The 22,314-nt window shown below is 43.9% G+C and overlaps 1 protein-coding gene and 1 pseudogene across 2 annotated transcripts; both read left to right on the forward strand.

The window, feature by feature from the left end:
• The first annotated feature begins 653 nt into the window (after positions 1–653).
• LOC136519637 (putative 3,4-dihydroxy-2-butanone kinase) lies at positions 654–14,821 on the forward strand. 2 transcript variants are annotated; one of them, XM_066513025.1, is made up of 20 exons: positions 654–826; positions 906–979; positions 1,072–1,135; positions 1,304–1,416; positions 1,498–1,545; positions 1,729–1,800; positions 1,901–1,990; positions 3,097–3,270; positions 3,492–3,575; positions 4,183–4,238; positions 10,205–10,335; positions 10,464–10,556; positions 11,255–11,322; positions 11,923–12,066; positions 12,157–12,200; positions 12,673–12,756; positions 12,795–12,862; positions 12,940–13,052; positions 13,129–13,224; positions 13,841–14,820. In XM_066513025.1, the coding sequence occupies exons 1-20, from the start codon at positions 688–690 to the stop codon at positions 13,964–13,966; spliced, it is 1,881 nt and encodes a 626-aa protein (XP_066369122.1). In that variant the 5' UTR covers positions 654–687; the 3' UTR covers positions 13,967–14,820. The 2 variants fall into 2 exon arrangements, with proteins under 2 accessions (XP_066369122.1, XP_066369125.1); XM_066513028.1 differs by lacking the exon at positions 12,673–12,756 and having other exon boundaries at positions 13,841–14,821.
• A 1,913-nt stretch (positions 14,822–16,734) lies between these two features.
• On the forward strand, positions 16,735–18,775 carry LOC136536201 (65-kDa microtubule-associated protein 6-like; annotated as a pseudogene).
• Positions 18,776–22,314: the final 3,539 nt, after the last annotated feature.

Consider the following 22,314-nt stretch of genomic DNA (forward strand, 5'->3'; position numbering starts at 1 on the left):
CCGAACTTGGCGATAGTATAAAACAATCAGGCAACTTTATAAATTGATCTATTCTAAGATGGAGGATAATATATCTATATGATTATATCTAATACTCCCTCTATCCACAAAAGAATACAATTCTCACTTATCGATGAGTCAACCTATTTAAACTTTGACTGAAGCTATATAAAAAAGTACTATCATTTTTTATACAAAATAAGTATAATTGGATTAGTTATAGAATATATTTTCATCATGAATTTATTTTAAGACATAAATGCTAATATTATTTACTATAAACTTAGTCAAAATTAAGTTAAGTTGACCGCCACGGATCCCATAATTGATTTTTTTTTACGAAGGGAGTATTAAAGGATGAAAGTGATTTTTTCATCTATATATTTTTTTGTTACTTCTCAAATGTCCTTATGCCGTCCATGTGTCGAATATGATTTGGAACCATGACAGTTGTTTATATGAGATAGAACAATGCTCTCCATGTGTCGAATATGATTTGAAACATGACAGTAGTTTATACGAGATAGAACAACTCGTGAGAAATAATAGTCCTAAGCCAAAGTGTATTAGTTTCGTCAGACACATTCGCGGGAAGAAGAGAACAAAATGCCACCATAGGGGCAGCGTTGTAATCACACAAGCACGTCCAAACCAAAACCCACAACCATTGTAGTCGCGGCGACACCGATGACACTTGACAGTGACATCAAGCGCCACTCCACTTCCCCTCCGGTGAGCACCAAAAAAGCATCGTGCCCCGCAACGCGCCTGCGCTTCCGGGCACCCATGGCGGCCTGTGGTAAGAAGCTCATCAACGATCCCAAAGGTACGATGTTGCAGAATTCTCGGGTTGTTTCGACGGTCCCCGCGATATTCTGGGGAGCCTGATGGGTTTTAGGGCGCAGATGTGGTCACGCAATTTATCGAGGGCTTAGTGGAGACGTACCCTGGGTTGCAGTACCTGGATGGGTTCCCCGAGGTGAGGCGACTCGATTCCGCCGGCCGCTGCTTGCGCCCCAAAAGTTTTTTCGTTTGTGCGATTAATTTTGCACTCGTGTGTGCCCTATGCAGGTCAAGGTGGTCCTCCGCTCCGATGTCGAGGTCGGGACCTATGATAAGGTTGCAGTCATATGCGGTAATTATGCTTCCTGGCAATTTTTATGGGCTTTAATTTCATTTGGGACCCTTTTAATTTCAGTTTTTGAGTAAAATGTCGAACAAGTTTAATGGCAACACTTCAGTTATCTGCGAGCTAAACATGATTAACTAGTATGGGATCGTTTAACTTGTCTTTTGTACACAGGAGGTGGAAGTGGTCACGAACCAGCTCATGGTGGGTTTGTGGGTCAAGGAATGCTGACTGCTGCTGTTTCTGGAGATGTTTTCACTTCTCCACCTGTTAACTCTATTTTGGCTGTATGCTCCTTCACAAAATACTTATGAAGAACTTAAGTTGCATGGGTTTCAAAGCTTTCATGCTGTGTTTTACTGCTGCAGGCTATTCGAGCCGTAACAGGTCCTAAGGGCTGTCTTCTAGTAGTAACGGTACTTGCCTTCACAACTCTTTCAAGTTTCACAAATTTATGTTAAATGATGATGGGGGACTTTAGTAGGAACACCCACAGGACTATGTCAGTTAAGGCACCTGTGAATTTTTTGCTGGTGGAGTGCTGCAGCTCTTACTTAGTGCATTAAAACTAAGTATGGAATCACCCTTCTTAAATACAGAATTACACAGGCGACCGGCTTAATTTTGGCCTAGCAGCTGAGGAAGCAAAATCTGAAGGCTACAAAGTGGAGGTTGCACATGTTCTATGCCTTGTAAATATTGATTTGTATAAAACTGGTTTTTAGATAAACCTGGTGAATGCATTTTCATATGTACCTGCAACAACATCAGATGGTTATCGTTGGGGATGATTGTGCTCTGCCACCAACTCAAGGCATAGCTGGCAGGAGAGGCCTTGCAGGGACAATTCTTGTGAATAAGGTAATTCATTAATTCACTCTCCTATTTTCGTTGTATGGCATTTTCTCATTGCTGAACAGTTAAATAGTGGGTCCATTATTTTCATTTCTTCTCTTCTTCGATTTCTATCGAGCCTTCTCTGATTTACCTGTAAATAATCGAAATGAAGGTTGTCTCTGATGTGTGTTATACAAACATTCAAGTAGAGGCATTTGTTGTTGATGATGCGATTTGTCTATTAATTTTCTTAGTACAGAATATAGTGGCACTCCCTGCTTATTTTTGCATCTAGATCATTGCATTGAGATAGCTATCTTGTCTGCTTGCTACATATTCTGTCATTTGGATGCTTGGCCATCACTCATCACTTTGGTCAAGCCATGAAGGTACAGATTTTTTTATGCTAGATCAGTGAGCGACAAGTGCTCGTCGTTGTGGTTTGAAATATATCTTCTGTTACAGTGCACTGTAACTAGGGATGGACACGGGACGGATATTTCCCGATATCCGTCTGTCCTGAAAGGGTTAAAGCCCTACTTGGATAATCTGTTTATGAATCCATACATTTAATATTCCTACCGTATCTGTATTCGAATACTCAAAGTTGGATTTCTGATACATATATGTCATAGATATCAATGTCCGATGCATCTGACACTATCCGTATTCGTCTCCAATCCCAGAAAAGAACTACTACCCGTATTCAGTATCTCTGATCTAGTTTCATCCCTAACTGTAACTTAAGTTGCTTGGATTTCTTTCTGTTCTAAATGGATCAAAATATATCTTCTGCTACAGTGCACATGGTTGGGATTCTTGTGAACAACTCTTTTTTATGTTTTCGTTTGATCTTGTTCTGAAACCAAATTAAGGCTTTGTCATTGTTGTTCTGCAACTATTTATTATTGGGATGTTAACTATTGATTCCTCACAAGCATTTGGTTGTGTCTGTTTGTATTTTTCTCGTGGCATGTATGTAAGTGTTTTTAGGTGTGGGTGTGTGAGTTGGGTGTATCGGGAATAGGTCTTATGCCCTCTCCCTTGTTTTTTCTCGTCATTCGAGAGAAATATTTCTCACAAGTTTGCCTGGATTCATTAAGGGTAATATTGGCCTATCTGGTTCACAGGTAGCTGGAGCTGCTGCTGCTGCTGGTTTGCCCCTTGAAGAGGTAGCTGAACAAGCAAGGCATGCATCTAAGTTGGTTGGTACAATGGGAGTTGCTCTGTCCGTGTGTACACTGCCTGGTCAGGGGACCTCAGATCGTTTAGGTCCACATCAAATGGAGCTTGGCCTTGGAATTGTAAGTTTACTTCAACATATTTTTCTGTAAGGTCACAAATAAGTTGAAGGATTCAGGCTTTAGAGCTGTACTTAAGTATTTATATACTTGGAGATTATGTGTTGTCATAATATTTTCCATTTATTCAAATTTCTAAGTAAACAGAAGGCTTATTATTGTCCTACAGTTTAAAGCATTTGCATGTACTTTTAACTAATTCTATAGTACTTTTGTGTTTCTAGCACGGAGAGCCTGGTGCTGCTGTCATTGAACTTCAGCCTGTTGACGCAGTGGTGACTCATGTTCTTAAGCAGATCTTGTCACTGGTATACTAGCTCTTTTGCCACTTGTCTTCCTGATTCTGCTAACCTTGCAGTTTCTTTCATCATGTAAATTTTGAAGAAACAATATATGGAACACCAGTTTTAGTTTAATATAATTAGTGCTTCAAATCAAGTGATTTGTATATGGTTCATTCATTCACTTACTGATGCATGTATATATCACAGACTGTATTCTTGATCGAAATGCATTAAAAAAGCACTTCAATGGAATTGCACTGACAGTTGATAACTGCTCCAGTTAATTCCTGAGCGAGATCTTGAGAAGGAACTTGTCGTATTTTTGTGCTATTACCCATCTATACTACGTTCTTGATTTAGTCAAGAAAAATCATTTCTCTTCCAGTCCAGTCCAGCCTTCTGCGATCATTCAATTCTTCGTGTCACCTAATCTCTTCCGCTGCACCTATTTACAGACATTGTTTTACTAGTCCTAGCTAAACTGATGAGTGATGACTTAACACTTAAAAAAGTAATGGTAGATATTTCATGTTATTAGTTAATTTATCTTTTAAAATTTTAGTTCAACTGGCTGTTAGAACTTAGAACTACTAAATGTGTTGTTAAAATGTACTTCTGCCCACTCTGACAGGAAACTCAATATGTTCCTATTACAAGAGGCGACAGGGTCATTCTCCTTACTAATGGGTATATCACTATTTAATGTTGTTTTGTTGCATCTCCTTAGTAAAATTGTCAACTTAGTATATAGGATTAGTAAATACTTTACTTTCTTCAGACTGGAAGCAATAAATTTGAGTACTATGCAAATCATAGAATATGATTAAATCATTCAGCTAAAACATTCTTCTGTAAGAACATCATGTTTAACTAGATCGACACTGCGTCTTGAGCAATAGGACACAACTTGGTCTTTGGCCCATCTATTCTGGGGCTGGACCTTGATGCCCTTGACTTTCTTATAGTAGCATTGGCATAAGATGTGCAGATAAAGATACACTTATTCTTCTTTAGCAAACTTTTGTTTGGAGATGAAGATCGATAACCGGCTGTAGAAATGTCATGCAGAAAACATAAGATCTTCTACGAAAAGGACTTCAAATAAAATTATGCTTTACGTCAACACAATTTATGCATCACTCTGATCCACAATTTATGCATCACTCTGATCTTGAATTGGTGTGAGTTGTAATATGAAGTCTGGCAATGCTACCTACTCCCTCCATTTCGAATTGTTGGTCATTTTGGTTTTGTCCTCAGTCAAACTTCTGTCAACTTCCTCCACTCCGGGTCCTCAGATGTAGTGGCCACTTCATCAACAGAGCAATGAATGGGAGAAATCGAGCTTTTGGACAGATTGGTTCGGAGTCCGGAAGCATGTCCAAAACGGTCCAGCAGCTCTTTCATCAAATACAAGTCATCACTTCTCGGCCTTAGGAAAACAACTGCATCATCAGCATAAAAAGAAACCCGATGCTGGACCTGCTGCATAGACAGTGGCTGCAACAATTGCTCCCGAGTAGCATACTCCATCAAGGAATTTAGGACATTCATGACAATAATGAAAAGCATGGGAGAGAGAGGATCTCCCTGCCTGAGACCTCGCCTATGAAAAATTGTCTCACCCGGCTCCCCATTCACCAAGACTTGAGTGGAGGAAGTTGACAGGAGCAGACATAAAAGATCCATCCACCGCTGTCCAAAACCCACATGGCCCAAGACTTCTAGCAAGAATGACCAAGAAACAGAATCAAAAGCCTTAGAAATATCAAGCTTGAGGAGAATATGAGCCTCTTTTTTCTTGTTCTTGTGCAGGCATTTAACCATCTGCTGGACAAACATAAAGTTATCATGTATTCGCCTACCCTTTACAAAAGCAGTCTGGTTTGGGGATACCAGATTTGGTAGGACAGGGGCCAACCGGTTCGCCATGATCTTAGTCACCAGTTTGGCAAAGCTGTGCACCAAACTTATAGGCCGAAAATCCTTTACTTGGACAGCATCCTGCACCTTAGGCAATAACGTGATGAAGGCACTGTTCAGGAGTCTGAATTTGAACACATGGCCTCGATAGATAGCATCAAGAGCCATTAGCAGATCACCCTTGATAACATTCCAGCAGGATTTATAAAATCTACCAGTGAAACCATCTGGCCCTGGGGCCTTGTCCATGGGCATGTCTTTTATAGTTGCCCACACCTCTTCTTCCGAGAAAGGAACATCCAAAAGAAAAAGTTCATGCTGCTGTATGCCTATCTCACCCAAGTCAATAGTGTAATCTCTATCTTCCGCTTTTCCTAGAAGATTTTCATAGAAATTAAAGACGGCAACCTGTTTATCCTCCTGTGATACTGCTATCTCCTCACCAACCTTCAGTTTGGGGATAAAATTCTTCTTTTTCCTGAACCTTGCTTGCTGATGGAAAAAAGATGTATTGGCATCCCCTTCTTTGAGATATAAAATTCGAGATCGCAACCGAGCAATTGTTCTTTCTAGGGAAGCCAGACCAAGACAGTGGAGCTTTAGCTTTTTCCGCAACCACTCCTCGTTTCCAGTTAACTCCCTAGAATCTCGTTCAATTTCTAGGCGATGGAGGATTTCCTTGGCCATTTTTAGTTGGAGTTTGATGTTTCCCACCTTCCTCTGTCCCCATTTTTGTAGCCCTTTGCTAAGCCTTTGTAACTTCAGAAATAGGCGCTCAACTGCACAATTTGACTGCACAGGAGCCTCCCAGTTCTGTTTAACGGCTTCTTGAAAGCTAGGCACCTTGGTCCAAAAGCTTTCAAAATGAAACCGCTGTTTGCCACCAGTGAGTACTTTGAGGCCAAGGATGAGTGGACAGTGATCAGATACTCCTGCTGTTGTACTTTGCAAAATAGATTCAGGAAAGATACCGTCCCATTCTACACAACAGAAAGCTCTGTCTAGCCTGACCAAGGTAGGTGATTGCCTCTCATTTGACCATGTATATTTTCGACCAAGCAGGGGAATCTCCTTTACCTCCATATCATCCAGAAAGCGCCTGAATCTGCCCATCATTGCTCTATCTAAGTTTGCATTGTTTTTGTCAGCGGCTTGATAAATGAGATTAAAGTCCCCAGCTACTAACCAAGGCCCATTGCAAAGAGCGCGAATATCCCTGAGCTCCTGCAGGAAGAGAACCTTCTCATCATCACCTTGAGGCCCATAAACCCCAGTAAACCACCAATTGCGACCTTCTTGCTCGGAAAACAGGACTGAAACTGAATAGGTGTCCACTCTGGTAGCAATGGCTTGGCAAGAGCACCCTTTCCAGGCAATTAAGACACCACCTCTAGTTCCATTGGCCGGAAGGGCAATATGATTATCGAAAGATGATCCAAACACCGAGAGAAAAAGACGCTGAGATAAGTCAGCAACCTTTGTTTCTTGGAGACATACAATATCTGCATTACTAGAAAGGATGGTGTCCCGGACTGAATTCCGACGAGCCTTCTGATTGAGGCCGCGTGCATTCCAAATTAGGATAGATGAAGGATTCATTGTGAAAACAAAGAAAATCGACCAATGATCATTCCCAGTTACAGCACAGCAACGGAACACACCCGCTCTCCTTCCCCAACTGACCAGCCAAAAATAGCAGCCATGGCAGAAATATGGGAGTCAGAGAGGAAGGGCTTGAAGAGCTTACTGTAACTATCCTGAGCTGATGGATCCATTACATCTCGCTCCCCGAAGCCGAGATGCCGCATCACTCTCTGCTGTGCCTCTGTGATTACTGGTCCTGGCGAGCACGGCTTGGCGCCAGCGACACGCCGGCTCCGCCGTGGTAGGGACCCAAGCGGGGGAGTCTTCCTCCTTCGCTTTTGGATCACCGGCTGGGGGAGCAGCTTGTCCACCGGCTTGCAAACCATGCTGATCTTCTGTATTGGAGTAGACAGACCGGACGCCCCCTGGGAAACGGCCACCGGTGGCGGAGAGGAAGCCCTCGTGCGGCGGCGATGCCGGTAGTAAACCCGGAGAGGAGCCTTTATCAGCTCCGCCCGGGCCGGCGCAACAGACCCACCAGCACCAGGATGGCCAGAAGGGTCGTCACGTAGGCCAGCGGAGTGGGCATGGAGGACGGAGTTCTCCCCGCTCGCCGCCGGAGGAGTGTCGCAGTGCAGGAAAGTCTCCAATAATGGCTCGAGAAGAATCGGCTCTGTCACCTCTGGGCCGGCCTCATCAGGAGAAAGGCCTATCTGAGGACTTGGGTCTTCCTCCACTCTGATCCACAATTTATGCATCACTCTGATCTTGAAGCGGTGGATGGATCTTTTATGTCTGCTCCTGTCAACTTCCTCCACTCAAGTCTTGGTGAATGGGGAGCCGGGTGAGACAATTTTTCATAGGCGAGGTCTCAGGCAGGGAGATCCTCTCTCTCCCATGCTTTTCATTATTGTCATGAATGTCCTAAATTCCTTGATGGAGTATGCTACTCGGGAGCAATTGTTGCAGCCACTGTCTATGCAGCAGGTCCAGCATCGGGTTTCTTTTTATGCTGATGATGCAGTTGTTTTCCTAAGGCCGAGAAGTGATGACTTGTATTTGATGAAAGAGCTGCTGGACCGTTTTGGACATGCTTCCGGACTCCGAACCAATCTGTCCAAAAGCTCGATTTCTCCCATTCATTGCTCTGTTGATGAAGTGGCCACTACAGCTGATATCTTATCCTGTACCATCAAGGAATTTCCATGCACCTATCTTGGGCTCCCTCTCACAATTGGGAAACCCACCAAGGAGGATTTGCTACCAATAATTGACAAGGTGGCAGATTACTTGCCGGGCTGGAAAGCCTCATTAATGAATCGGTCGGGAAGATTGGTAATGGTTCGAGTAGTTTTAACAGCTGTTCCCATTTACCTTTCGATCGCCATGGACCTGCCAAAATGGTTTCTGAAGGCTATTGATAAGAAAAGGAGAGGCTTCCTTTGGAAAGGCCAGGAGCAGGCTAATGGTGGTAATTGTTTGGTCGCTTGGGAAAGGGTGCAGCGGCCTCTTGAATATGGTGGCCTTGGGATCCATAACTTAGAACTCCTTGGCTGCGCTTTAAGGATTCGATGGCTGTGGGCTGAGAAAACTGATCCATCAAGACCATGGGCTGGTCTTCCAGTACAAGTCCCCCGCAAGGCTCAGGCCCTCTTCAATATTGCAGTAGATGCCATAGTAGGGAATGGTGAGAAAATTCGGTTCTGGACAGATAGATGGTTAAACGGTCACACCTTGGCTGAGTTGGCCCCCAACCTGTTTAATGCTGTCCCCAAACGTACAGCCAAGAGGCGTACTGTTGCTCAGGCACTCCAGAACAGAAAATGGGTAGATGACATCAGGGGAGCTCGCACTGTACCAGTCCTCGTCGAGTACCTACAACTCTGGGACTTGGTGGATGGAATTTTTCTGCAGCAACAGGTTCCAGATCAATTTACTTGGAAGCTAGCCCAATCTGGTTTATACACAAGTAAATCAGCTTATGCTGCCTTCTTTGTGGGAGCCATCAGGTTTGGTCCTTGGAGAAGAATTTGGAAAAGCTGGGCGCCTCCTCGTTGCAAATTTTTTATCTGGTTGGTTTTCCACAATCGGTGTTGGACGGCCGATCGCCTTGCGAAGAGGGGATTGCCCCATCCTGAGGCTTGCCCTTTGTGTGATCAGGCTGAGGAGACTATTCATCATATCCTGGTTGGTTGTGTATTCACTCGTCAATTATGGGCTCGAATCTTCCAATACTTGGGTCTCAGTTCTCTATCGCCAGAACCTACAGCATCTCGTTTCTCTAAATGGTGGTGGAAGGCAATATCGTCAGTGCCCAAGGCGGAACGGAAGGGTCTCAACTCCCTGATAATTTTGATAGCCTGGGAGGTGTGGAAGCACCGTAACTCATGTGTGTTTGAAAATGCCACGCCAAGCATCCAGGAGGTTCTTAGGGCTGTCAGCACTGAGGGCAATCTTTGGTGCAGGGCTGGAGCAAGAAAGCTCCAGGAACTCTTGGTCAGGGAGCCGGCCGTGGGGGTATAAGGCAGGCGGTTTTTGTCTGGTCGACAAGAATTTAGTTTGTGGCACGCCTGTTTTAGTTAAGTGAATGGGTGTGTGTTGGTGGTGTTTTGTACTTGAGTAGGGTCTACTTAGACTCGTGTATTTTATTTCTACCTTAATGAAATGACGCGCAGCTCTCCTGCGTAGTTCGAAAAAAAAAAAACTTCTGTAACTTTGACCAAATTTATAGGAAAATACAACAGCATCTACACCATCAAATTAGTTCCATAGATCCACCCCATAATCGGCATGATAGCAAAGCGAGCTCCTTTACGAGTACTACGAAGCGAGGCATGCAATAATTCTTTTTTTTAACTTACCATGAAATATGTCTTGATAGAGCATTTATTTTGTATGGTAGATGTTCATATATTTTTCTATAAACTTGTTGAAGTTAAATAAGTTTGACTTAGGGCAAAACAAAAATGACCTACAATTTGGAACAGAGCAAGCATTTGCTATTCTTTCTTCAAATGAGGGTCTGAGTTTGTTTGATTGTTCCATATGCATCATACTGTTGCTTCCAACCGTTTCAAGCGTTCCCTTGAGTTAATGGATTATGTAAATGAGTGCAACATGCATCTATGATTCCATTTAATTTACAGATTAGGTGCTACTCCTATCATGGAGTTGATGATTGCCACTAGAAAGACTGTGTGCGAGTTGCAACTGGAATATGATATTGCTACTGACAGAGTCTACACTGGATCTTTTATGACTTCACTTGACATGCAAGGTAGCATATATGTTTTTTCAATATGTTTGAAGTATGAAAAAGAACAGCAGTCTGCTTGAGGATTAGTATAGCATGGAATGACTTTAACACCTTTTGGTAGGATTCTCAGTATACGTCATTTTCTGTAGGGTTCTCAATATCCCTCATGAAGTCAGACACAACCATTTTGAAGTGCCTAGATGCGTCTACTAAAGCTCCTTGTTGGCCAGCTGGAACCGATGGTAATAAGTTTGCTTAGATAGTGACTTTATTTAGCATGATAACTTGGCCTCCTGTTTCCTGCGTGTTCGAGAAAAAGCTTGGCCTCCTGTTTCAGCTTTCAGTGTTGATCATATTTTACAAACAGAAGTGTTGCTCTTAGTTATGGAAATTCATTTTCTTGATTTAACATGTCTAAGGTGATTTGGATTGCTTGCGTTCTTCATGCCTCTTCTGGATGACCCGTGAAATAAGTATATTGTTTTGATATCCGTTACCATCATAACTATTGCATGTTGAAAGTGTTGCAGCTATTAATATAAACAATACAAAAGATACACATGAAAAAAACGTAATATTTAAGCTTCTAATTTCTGCTACTTGACTTTAACTTGATAAATGGAAGGCATTTTTTTAAATTGCATCAAAATTATTTGGATTGTTTTGAAGCATAAATTGAAACAAAAGGAATTTACTATGTCCTCTGAAATGCATCTTTGAATGTCTATTAAGTCATATCTCTTTTTTTTTTCTAAAAGGAAAAAAAGACTTCTTCTCTAGTCCAGATTTTGAATTGGTGAATGGTTACTCAGTTAGATCACTTCTCATGTTACATTAATGAAAGAAGCATTGTTCCAAGCTTCACTTATATATATTTCTTTCCTATATGCATACTCAAGAAAGTATTGACCCTTAAAGATAAACGCTACTTAATCTTCAGGAGATTGGCAAAAACCTGCAAAAATTGCTGTTCCTGCACCACCATCATGTGCAATGAAGAGTGATAAGGTAGGATTTACATAGTGATCACACTGGCTTTGCTATTTTCTCTGAAAGGAAGTCTATTTTTTCCCTTTCCTCCATAGATTTGTATACTTCCTTACTACTATATTCACTATTGAAATATTGCCTCTGCTGAGCTTGCATGGATGATCTTTTCAAGAACATGATTTTATTGTCAACTCTTCTTCATTCAGATAAAGTAGCAATGCACTTGATGTCCTCAAGCAACCAGTAGGTTCCAATCTGCTATCATGTTCCTAGTTCTAGTTGCTTCTGTTTTTTGCTAGCGCCACCCACTTCTAAGCCTATCAGTAACAAGACAACAAGAGAACATGCACAGATAGTATGATGGATGGGATCACTGTAGCACACCTAATCTAATGCAAATAGGATAAGAGGAATATTATTTTGTGCTTAAATAACAACTCGATGATAACATTACCTATTTTTTCCCACCCACCAGAATGGTAGTGGAATGAGGTGCATCAAAACTGCAATGCAGATTTGCAACAAATAAAAGTGAATTTGTTGACATAAAATTATAAAATACAGAACTTGTGTTTTAAGTTGATTTCATACTTATGCTCATATTCTGTTGCCTTACAGATGCTTCATCGAAGTCGAGAGCTGACTAAACAGGGCTACATTTTAGAGGCTTCCATTGAAGCAGGTGCTAAAGAAATAATCAGGATAAAGGATAGCTTAAATGAATGGGACAGTAAAGTAGGTGATGGTGACTGTGGGACAACAGTGAGTCAAACAAGCTAGGACTACTTTATGCTATTTCCTAGTTATAACCCCATAGCCTGTATAATGTAACCCTTTTTCTTATCTTTTCAGATGTATAGGGGGGCAATTGCTATACTTGAGGACATGAAAAAATGGTAATGGTTTGGAAAAAACAGAAATCAGTTTTACATGCCAACCACTTTCTATGTTATACTGGTAAACCTTTATCATGGACTTACTTATGGCTTACACGCTGACTGGATAATTGCTTTGGACACTCGATTACTTGATAGCAACAACCGTATTACATTTTGTGATTCATGTGTCAGTACCTATGGTAAGAACGGCAGGCCTGGTGCAGTGGTGAGAGCTGTCTAACTGAGTCACCATGTCGTGGGTTCGAAGCAGTCTCTCCGCAGATTTTGTGGGGGAAAGGCTTGTCTCGGTTTATCCCTTCCTCAGACCCCACTCGTGTGGGAGCCTCCGGCACTGGGTCTGCCCTTTTTTATGTGTCAGTAATGTTTATTGCAATGATTTAACTTTTTTATGATTTCATTTTGTAATGTGACCATGCATACATCTCTGGGCTTGTGTTTAGTCATAGACTCATAGTGTCCCTCTTCTCAGCTACCCAATGAATGATGTGTCTGAAACAGTAAATGAGATTGGTGCCACAGTAAGACGAGTCATGGGAGGAACAACTGGGATCTTGTATGGCCACTCTCCTGAATTTGGTTGGTTTTATATAGGTACGACATACTCTGTAAGGCTGCCTATGCAAGTTTAAAGGGCACAAAAACAGTAGAAGCAAAGCACTGTAAGCAAGATCTCATATACTTGCTGATTCTCTTCCATATCCCATATAAGTCATACAAGGGGATGTTTTACTTCTAGGGGCTCATGCTTTACAATCATCTATTGGTGCCATAAGCAAATATGGTGGTGCTCTTGAAGGCTATCGAACCATGCTTGATGCTCTGATTCCTGCTTCAAAAGTTCTGAGAGAGGTGGGTAGTTACTGTCTAGCAATTTTATTTGTTGGCTAGTATCAGCACTGACCATGAAGCCTTTCTTATTGTGTAGAGGCTTGAAGCTGGTGATGATCCACTTGATGCATTCATCGTATCATCTGAAGCTGCTTTGACTGGTGCTGAATCCACAAGACACATGCAGGCCCAGGTGAGATATTTTTCATGTTGAGAACTTTCTGTTAAAAAAACAGAAATGTATTGTTATGCATTTTTTACCTTTAGAGGCCTCATTTCCTGAAAAATAAAATCAAGCATATTTACCAGATTTGCATTCATCTTTCACCATTCAGTTGTGATAAGATGATAAATATAGCTTGAACTTCTTCTGTTTATGTGCGACACAATCTAAGAGGTTAAACTTTGACAAACAATTTCTACAAAAAATATAATATTTCAAATAGAGATAATTATATATTATGAAAATACTTTTCATCAATCTAGTATCAACCTTATGCTGTAAATCTTTTTAGATTTTTAGCTATTGGTGGTCAAAGCCTCAAAGGTAATGTTTGACTTACAACATACCTAAAACGACCTACATTTGGAATCAGAAGTAGTAGTTTATACTTTATAGCGCTTTATTGTAGAAATATAGCATGCTAGATCATAGTGTTGTGGCAGTGAAAATCAAACCATCTACTGGATGATTAAATTGAACCTGTAATCTTTTTTTCATATGACATGTGGTACAGACTGACTGAGTGACTGACTGACAGAAGTACCCAATGGGCTTGTTGCACTGACGGCGTAAAATCATATTTCAGGCTGGTAGATCATCCTACATTGCTGCTGACAAGCTGGCATCGGCTCCTGATCCTGGGGCCATGGCTGCTGCTGCTTGGTACAGGGCTGCAGCCCTTTCGTTGAAGAACATGTCGTGCCATTCGTAAAATCATATTTCAGGCTGGTAGATCATCCTACATTGCTGCTGACAAGCTGGCATCGGCTCCTGATCCTGGGGCCATGGCTGCTGCTGCTTGGTACAGGGCTGCAGCCCTTTCGTTGAAGAACATGTCGTGCCATTCGGAACCATAGCTCTGTTTCAGGTTTTCTGCTTCACTTGTCTTTGTCTACCAAATTTCGCACCTATACAGGCCAGTCCTTTCCTTTCCCTTGTGACTGCTGTCTACTGTTTCATTAGCCCCAGTTGTGTGGTGTTTACTGTTTATATCCCCCCCTGGCATTGGCATACAAAATTTCATGGTAATGTTGTACATGATAACGATGCTCCAATTACAAGACTTGTCAGACCCAATTTAGATGAATAAATATTTGAACGCAGAGAAATATGTTAGTTTTGCTAAATAATGTTTGAAAAGGTACTGTAAAATTCTAATGTCTTCCTGCGTGTAAGCAGATTCTTTTTCCACCAATTATTAATGAAATGATACACAATTCTTGTGCCTGTTCGAGGGGGAAAAAACTCTAGTGTCCTCTGGCAGCAAGATACACATCACACCTTGCTGCACACGTGCCCGTGAGCGTCTCTCATAGAATCTGACACTGCAGTGGTTGGCCTATAACAAACTTGCTAGCTTATTGCCTAATTTATAGGGCATTGCTTAACCACTAACTGTTCTTGACAGATGGGAACTGATTGGCTTATATAGTATGCTACCACATGAATATGATTGCATTATAATTTAACATATGCTGCATTGAACTACAACTTGGGTTTATCCCCTAAAACCTGAAGAAAGACATGCTGCTGTGGTTACTGTGCTGGTAGAAGACTGGTAGAAGACTCTTCTCGGATGACGGAGCAGGGTCGCGCGGCCAGTAGCGGAGACGCCCAGCTCCGTAGGTTACTGCGCTGCTCTTAGTTCGGTTGTTTACTTTTATGTAATATCGAAGTTCGAAATAGTTTGCTATGAAGGTTCAGTCACAACTGTAAGACCTAGGACGCTTATTAGAAGCGTGCCATGTGTATGGTTAAACTCTTCTTCTTAATTATAATGATACGTAAATCTTTTGCGTATTCGAGAAAAAAAAACATGCTGCTGTGTATGAATATAACTTCTGCAAGGATTGTTACTGTTCTTAATCATCCCTGTGGGTCCTTTCCTGAACGCATGTCTATCAGTAATTCACAATGGTGATTGGTTATTTATTTTTTTCAATATCTGCAAAGCTGCCTACAACCATGGTGCTACTGTACTCCATCTGGATATTAGTCAAATTAAAGGGAATTATAAGGTACAAGATTATAGGTGCTTTTATTATTTATTTATGCATTATGCATTATTTATGCATCCTGGGCTCCAAAGATTTTTGAATTAACAAACATTTCGCTTGCTCCATTCGAAAACCAGACCAGAAATACTATAGTTTTTTGGTCGAACCTGCTACAGCGTCCAATTCTGGTAGGAATTTAGAATTGTTTCAAATCTCCACCTTATACTATCATGTCAATTATTGGGTGCTCAACAAAGTTGCAACGAACTAACCTTTATTAGGCTAACTAAAGCCCGCACTTTTAGATAAAGCATACAATCATACGATACAATGCAAACAAGGGATCAGAGGTTCAGAGCGCATTACGGTAATCCAGGGCCGCTCGTCCATTCTTTTTAGAATTAAATTAGGATCGCTGTAAAGGGGATAATGGCCAGAGAAAAGTGTGACACAGAAGAGAGGTTGGGAAGAAAGAATGGCCGGGCCGGCCCAAAGTAAAGTACAGGCAAGGCGGCTGCCTGCTGGTTTGGCCTGTGCGCATCCAGTTCCAATCTGGATAACGCCTGCATCTACCGTCTCGTTATCAGCGCGTCCATGATTGGCTAGCTAGGTTGTCATGACTTCATTAGGCACAATACATCTGACAATAGGGCGCGTGTAGGATATGGGAGGAAGACACAATCCCTTGTATCTTGCCTAGTACACCATATACTATACTATATACGTTGCGTCGTTGCCTATAATCCTCTACCAACTGCCTTATTGTGATTTTCATTTTATATATATATATATATATATATATATATATATATATATATATATATATATATATATATATATATATATATATATATATATAAGTATATTCAGTAGCTAGCTACAAAATAAGTTATTCTATAGCCACCTCCATTTACGATAATTTTATATACTAATTTACGATAATGTCAATACATATTTACGATAGTTGGGTTACAACACATGAGGATATTTATCATAACGTTATAGTAAACCACTTAGTAAGGAGTTACTGTAATCTCGTAAATTAACATAGTAATTATCATAACTCAAAGTGGCTACAGAATAAGTTATTTTGTAGCCAGCTGCAGGGTAGTAGTTCTTATTCTACAGAACGGGTAAAGTATTTCAAAATACTACTAGTTCTAACAAAAGGTTTCCAAAATATGTAACTATTTCGCTGGTGATGTATGTACGAGTAGTATTTTGCATCCAAAATGTTGTGGGGAAAGAAGTGATACCTTGAGCTGAGGGCTGTTGTCGTTGCAGAGCGCGGCGATCTCGGCCTCCCCCGCGGCGAGCGACTGGTGCAGCATGGCCCGCTCGCCGGTGGCCTCGTCGACCTTGCGGCGGTACACGCGCATGCACTCGGCCTCCAGCTCCCGCTCCTCCAGGCTCTTCCCAATCTCCCCCCACAGTTGCTGCACGCAGCCAGAACCGACGATCCGAACTGATAGCGACGCGTTAACTGTCGTGGAACTTGCAGTCCGACCGGCTCCACAGGGTCCTGGAGCACGTGACCGAGGTGCACTCGCTGCGCGACGTGCTGGGCGAGGACTTCATCGCGATCGTGAACGAGGTCCACCCGGGGCTGCACCTGCACGAGACGTCCGACCCCGGCAAGCTGACCAGCATCAGCGACAGCACGCTCAGCAGCCTCGCCCAGGTCGTCGCGATGCTCGCCTCCGAGAAGGCCAAGCGAGCAGCTATGGTACGGACCGTACTGCCACCAGCAGTCCTGCCTGTGTTCTTCCTATGGGATGTAGCCTGTATCCCTGTAGCTAATCGATCGAGGTGTTCTGCTTTGCATTGCTTGCAGCTGCGAGAGGCCGTGGTACCTCTGGTGGAGCTGTGGGAGCTGATGGACTCGTCGGAGGAGCGGTGGGGTTTCAGGAAGGTCACGGCCGTTCTGAATCCTGACAAAGTGGATGCTCTGTCCTCCGGCGTCTTGTCAGTGGCGACCATAAAGAAGGTACACAGCAGTGATCCCTCTTGTTACCAGACTCGATTGCTGCAGTTGCAGAGTCAGTGTTTCATCTTTTGGTCGTTTCATCGGCGTGGCACAGACGGAGGAGGTGGAGAGGCTGACGAGGCTCAAGGCCGGCCGGATGAAGGAGCTCGTGCTCAAGAGGCGGCTGGAGCTGGAGAACATCTGCCGTAGCATGCATGTGGAGCCTGATGCGAGCACCGTGCCGGAGAAATCCATTGCACTGATCGACTCTGGTACGACGAGTTCAGAGTTCCTGTTTACTGTACTTATACTGAGATAAGGTTCAGATAGCTTGATATTTCGAACGCTGACAAAATCTACCAGGTCTCGTGAATCCTTCTGAGCTCATGGCCAGCATCGACGAACAGATAGCGAAAGCCAGGGAAGAGCTCCAGTCCAGGAGAGAAATCATGGAGACGATAAACAAGTGGCTGCTGGCGTGCGAGGAAGAGAAATGGCTCGAGGAGTACAATATGGTAGGTCCAAAATGAACATTTGAATAGATTGAACACTGATTTCAAATGCGACAGACAGATAAAGGCAAGGGGAACTGCTGTGTTTCAGGATGAGAACAGATTCAGTACCGGCAGAATTGCGCGCCTCAACTTGAAACGCGCGGAGAAAGCAAGGCTTATCATCACCAAGATCCCAGGTACATTTCGGACAAGATCAAATGCGATAAGGAGGGAGTACTACTTGGTTATTATTACGATTGCATCTCTGAACGAAGTTCGCTTAAAGCAATTCGTTGTTTGTAAATCTGCAGCCGTTGTTGACAACCTGATCAGTCGGAACACTCGCATGTGAGAGCGAAAGAAAGAAGCCGTTCCTGTACGACGGGGTATGCTACTTTTCCAGCTCCTGTTGTGCTGACATGATTCAGTGGTCGTAGCAACTGACGAATTTGATCTGTTTCTTGCCGTTTTGAAGGCTCGCTTGGTTGCCGTCTTGGAGGAGCACAAGCAAGCCAGGCTCAGGCAGGAGGAGGAGAGGAGGCGACTCAGGGTAAACAAACATTACTGGAATTATATGTCGTTTGGCACCAGCGACTGCCAGAGCACGCAAAAGAACAGCACGCTGTCGATTCACAAGAACTCTGAATAAATTAACCTGAAAATGATTTTGATTTCCATGGCGCAGGAGCAGAAGAAGCTGCGCACCCTGCTGAACGAGAAGGAGGCGATGCCGCACCTGAAGCGGCCCGGCAGCAGCTTCGGCAGGGCGGCCGAGCCCTGCAACGTGAACCGGAAACGGGTCGACGAGGGCAGGTTCGCGTCCTCCGCGCCGTCCGTGCGCAGCGGGGCCTCCAACAGCAGCAGCAGTGGCGGTGCGAGTGCAACGGAGCTCATCAGGCCGCGCTCCTCGGCAGCGGGCGCGGGACAGTGCGGCGAGTTCTTCAAGGGCGCGAGGCGGCTCTCGGCGCCGGCGCCCAACTACGTCAGCAGCATGTCCTCGTCGCTGGCTCTGTCCTAAACTCACAGGTCGAAACCGCACGAGTAGGCAAGTAGCAAAGGCGTGTATATAGAGTACCATTGTAATTTGTAGCGGTGTTACTTGTCTAACTGTCTTTCCACACAGAGATGTTTTGGAGTGTCATTCGTGTCGGAAAATTCGACTGTAATATATTTCGAGATGGGCTACTAGTATTTGTTACCCATTCTATTGGATACACTTAAAGCAACCCCAAGAGATGGTGTATATTTGTCTTAAGTCTAAACTTAGATATTTTTAGGAAAAAGAGACTCCAACAGGTATTGTATCCGCTAATTTAAAATAAGAAGCTATGTATCCCGTACTTCTCGCTATCTAGAAATAGCACGCCGCGGCAGCTCACTATTCTGGTTTCCTTCGTGATGTTTTGTTCAGTGCTCCCCTCCCAATATTAATTTCTGTTGTCGCTATCCAGAAATAGCATGTTTTCAAATATACAAGAGGCAAAATAGCTCTGTTGTTGTAGAGTTCTCATTTTTTAGGACTTTTTATTTTACACGGTAGCTAAAACAAGGAATTTAGCTATTAGTTTTAGACGAACTCTTGGAGTTGCACTTACTACTGCACCATTTATATACTCTATGATCGATGGAAATGCTAGGTACAGAGCATCTGTCTGTCCGGACGGTATCGATGGTGGACCACGACGCAGCCTAACAACCGTATCTTATGCTCATCCATTCACCTTCAACTGTTCTAAAAAATAAGAAAAAACTCACCTCATCGTAGCACCGCGACAGCTCTTCGCGGCGATGCTGCGCTGCGCCGCCTCGGCGACGACGCTCTCCAGTGTGCCTCGCTCTCCATCGCACCTCCGCTCTAGAGCACAACGGACCGTCTTCCTCCCTCTCCACCGCGCCTCCCGCCTACCGTGGGCTTCTCTAGCACATGGACCCACTGCAGGCCGTAGCCTTCTCCACGGGACCTACTGTGGCCTTCTTCATCGAAGCAGCGAGCTCCGCACCACCGGTAAGCTCTACATCAGTGAACTCCACGCGCCGATAAGCCTCCATTCCCAAGCAGTAAGGAGATATTGCGCTGAAAGGTGACATATGTTTCAAGTGTTTTATATGTTTTAGTCTTCCAGAGTATAATGCATATGCTGCAAGTGTTTTAGAGGCATGTTGCAAGCGTTTGTTCAAAGTGTTTTATCTGTTTTAGACGTATGTTGCAAGCATTTTGATCTAGATGTTGCATATGTTTCACATATATGTTGCAAGAGTATGTTCCAAATGTTTCAGTTGTTTCATTCTTATGTTGCAGTAAGTATTTTCAAGTTGCAAGTGTTTTATCTGGATATTATATATGTTTCACACATATGTTGTAAGTGTATGTTCCAAATATTTCATCTGCTTTAGACTTATATTGCATTCAAGTGTTTCGTGTTTCAGAGGTATGTTCAGAGAGTCATGGGAGCACGGCTCCACCAGGGGAAGGGCACGGTGATCCGGGGGGGGGTCGGCAAATGGGGCGCATGGCGCGCCTGGGGTCCTGTGGATGGAGCATGCTCATCCTCATCCGGGCTCCCTTGTCCCACGTCGAGAGAGGAGGGGTCAGGGGAAGGAGTGGCGGGTGTAGCCAGGGTGCTTGTGCGGGGCGGGACGAGGCAGGTGGGAGTAGGGTAAGCGTGGGGTGCGAGACAAGGCAGACGGGGGACGGACGTGCACGTGCAGCAGCGATATGGAGCAGCGGCTGGCATGGGTAGGCGGCCTGGGATAGCAGCATACGCGGGGCGTCCGAATGTGCTCATCTACTCCGAACGTCCGGGCGCTAGTAAGTCGCATGAACTTTTGGTATCTAGAAATCAAATAGGCGGAGTTGGGTTTGATCACGGCGCACGCGTCCCGGCCTGGGAAATTGGTGGCCAACTCAGGGCACACTGCAATGCAAAGGCCTACGAGGGCGAGACCACTAAGGCACCGAGCCTGGGGTGGCCCAGTTGTAGCCACGGCGGGGCGAAGCCCATATAGCCACGCTCGCTCCCCGACTCACGGACACCCCAAGCATCTCCAAGAGTACTCTATTTTTCCTTCCAAAAAACGTTATGCTTTCCAACTCCCAAAAAAGTATTTGGAGAAAAGAAGAAGACCATCTCCGAGAGTTTCTAATAAATCACTTCCAAAAACTCAAATTTTGGTCCCACGTGATTTTTTTGCGGTCTTTTTTTACGCGCGACTTCGAAGGAGTCACGCGAAAGGGTTTTACGCCGCCTCCTCCTTGAGGGTCGCCGCCACGTCCCAGCCACCACCGCTCGGTGACATAGGACGTATGACAAATTGAAAATAATCACGACGAAATGGAACTATGGAAGTACAATGAGAAATTCTATACGAGCAGTTTCGTCAATACAAGGCAGAGTAATTGTTGAAGCTGCAGCGCCGTGCGTGGAGTCTTCAGCACATAGGTACAGCTAGCATATAGCTAGGCCTACCTACGTAGCTATGGTGCGGCCACCATCGGCGCAAATGACCTGCCCAATGACATAGGATGCGGCGGGCATGTAGAGGAACGCGACGAGGGCTCCCTGAGTTAAAGGTTCTAAATGGCTAGAGGGGGTGAATAGCCTATAAAAATTTCTATAAATACACTAGAGCAAGAGATTATTACACTAAATGGCGAAATATAATTTTGCTCTAGCTCTACGAGGGCTGCAAGACACCTATTCAATAATTCTAGTTGCTATGATCACTAGGCACAAACAATGGCTATATCACTACTCACTAAGAGCTCTCAACAAGTCTACACTAAAGAGCTCCACTAGGTGATACTAAACTAGCAAGCAAGACAAGCTCTCAAAACTAATTACACTGAATAGCTTGACAATTAGTTTGCAAGAATTTACAAGAATGAGTATGGTGATTATAACGTCGCGTCGAGGAATGAACCAATCACAAGATGAATACCAATTCAATCACCGGGAGAATATCAAAGGGCAAGAGACAACCAATTTTTTCTCGATGTTCACGTGCTTGCCGGCACGCTAGTCCCCATTGTATCGACCAACACTTGGTGGTTCAGCGGCTAATAGGTATCACACACCTAGCCCACCACAAGAGGCGCCGCAAGAACCTACCCACAAGTGAGGTAACTCAATGACACGAGCAATTTACTAGAGCTACCTTGCGGCTCTTCACCGGGGAAGGTGCAAAACCCCTCACAATCACCGGAGCCGGCCACGGACAATCACCAACACGTGTCGAAGCTCCTCTGCTGCTCCAAGCCATCTAGGTGGCGGCAACCACCAAGAGAAATAAGAAATCCACAGCCACAACGATCCCCAAGTGTCACTAGATGCAATCACTCAAACAAATACACTAGGAATCACTCCCAATCTCACTATGATGATGAATCAATGATGGAGATAAGTAAGAAGTGTTTGCTTAGGCTCACAAGGATGTCAAGTATGTCAAAGTGCCAAGCAAGTGAGCTCCAAGCTGGTACCTTTCTATTTATAGAGCCCCAAGACTCAAAGAGCCGTTGGGCACTCTCAGGCTGACCGGACGCACTGACCGGACGGGCCCCAGCGTCCGGTCGCCTACGGCCGTCCACGTGTCCCTGTTTGAACTA

This window comes from Miscanthus floridulus, chromosome 2 (assembly GCF_019320115.1).
Source record: "Miscanthus floridulus cultivar M001 chromosome 2, ASM1932011v1, whole genome shotgun sequence".
Taxonomy (NCBI): domain Eukaryota; kingdom Viridiplantae; phylum Streptophyta; class Magnoliopsida; order Poales; family Poaceae; genus Miscanthus; species Miscanthus floridulus.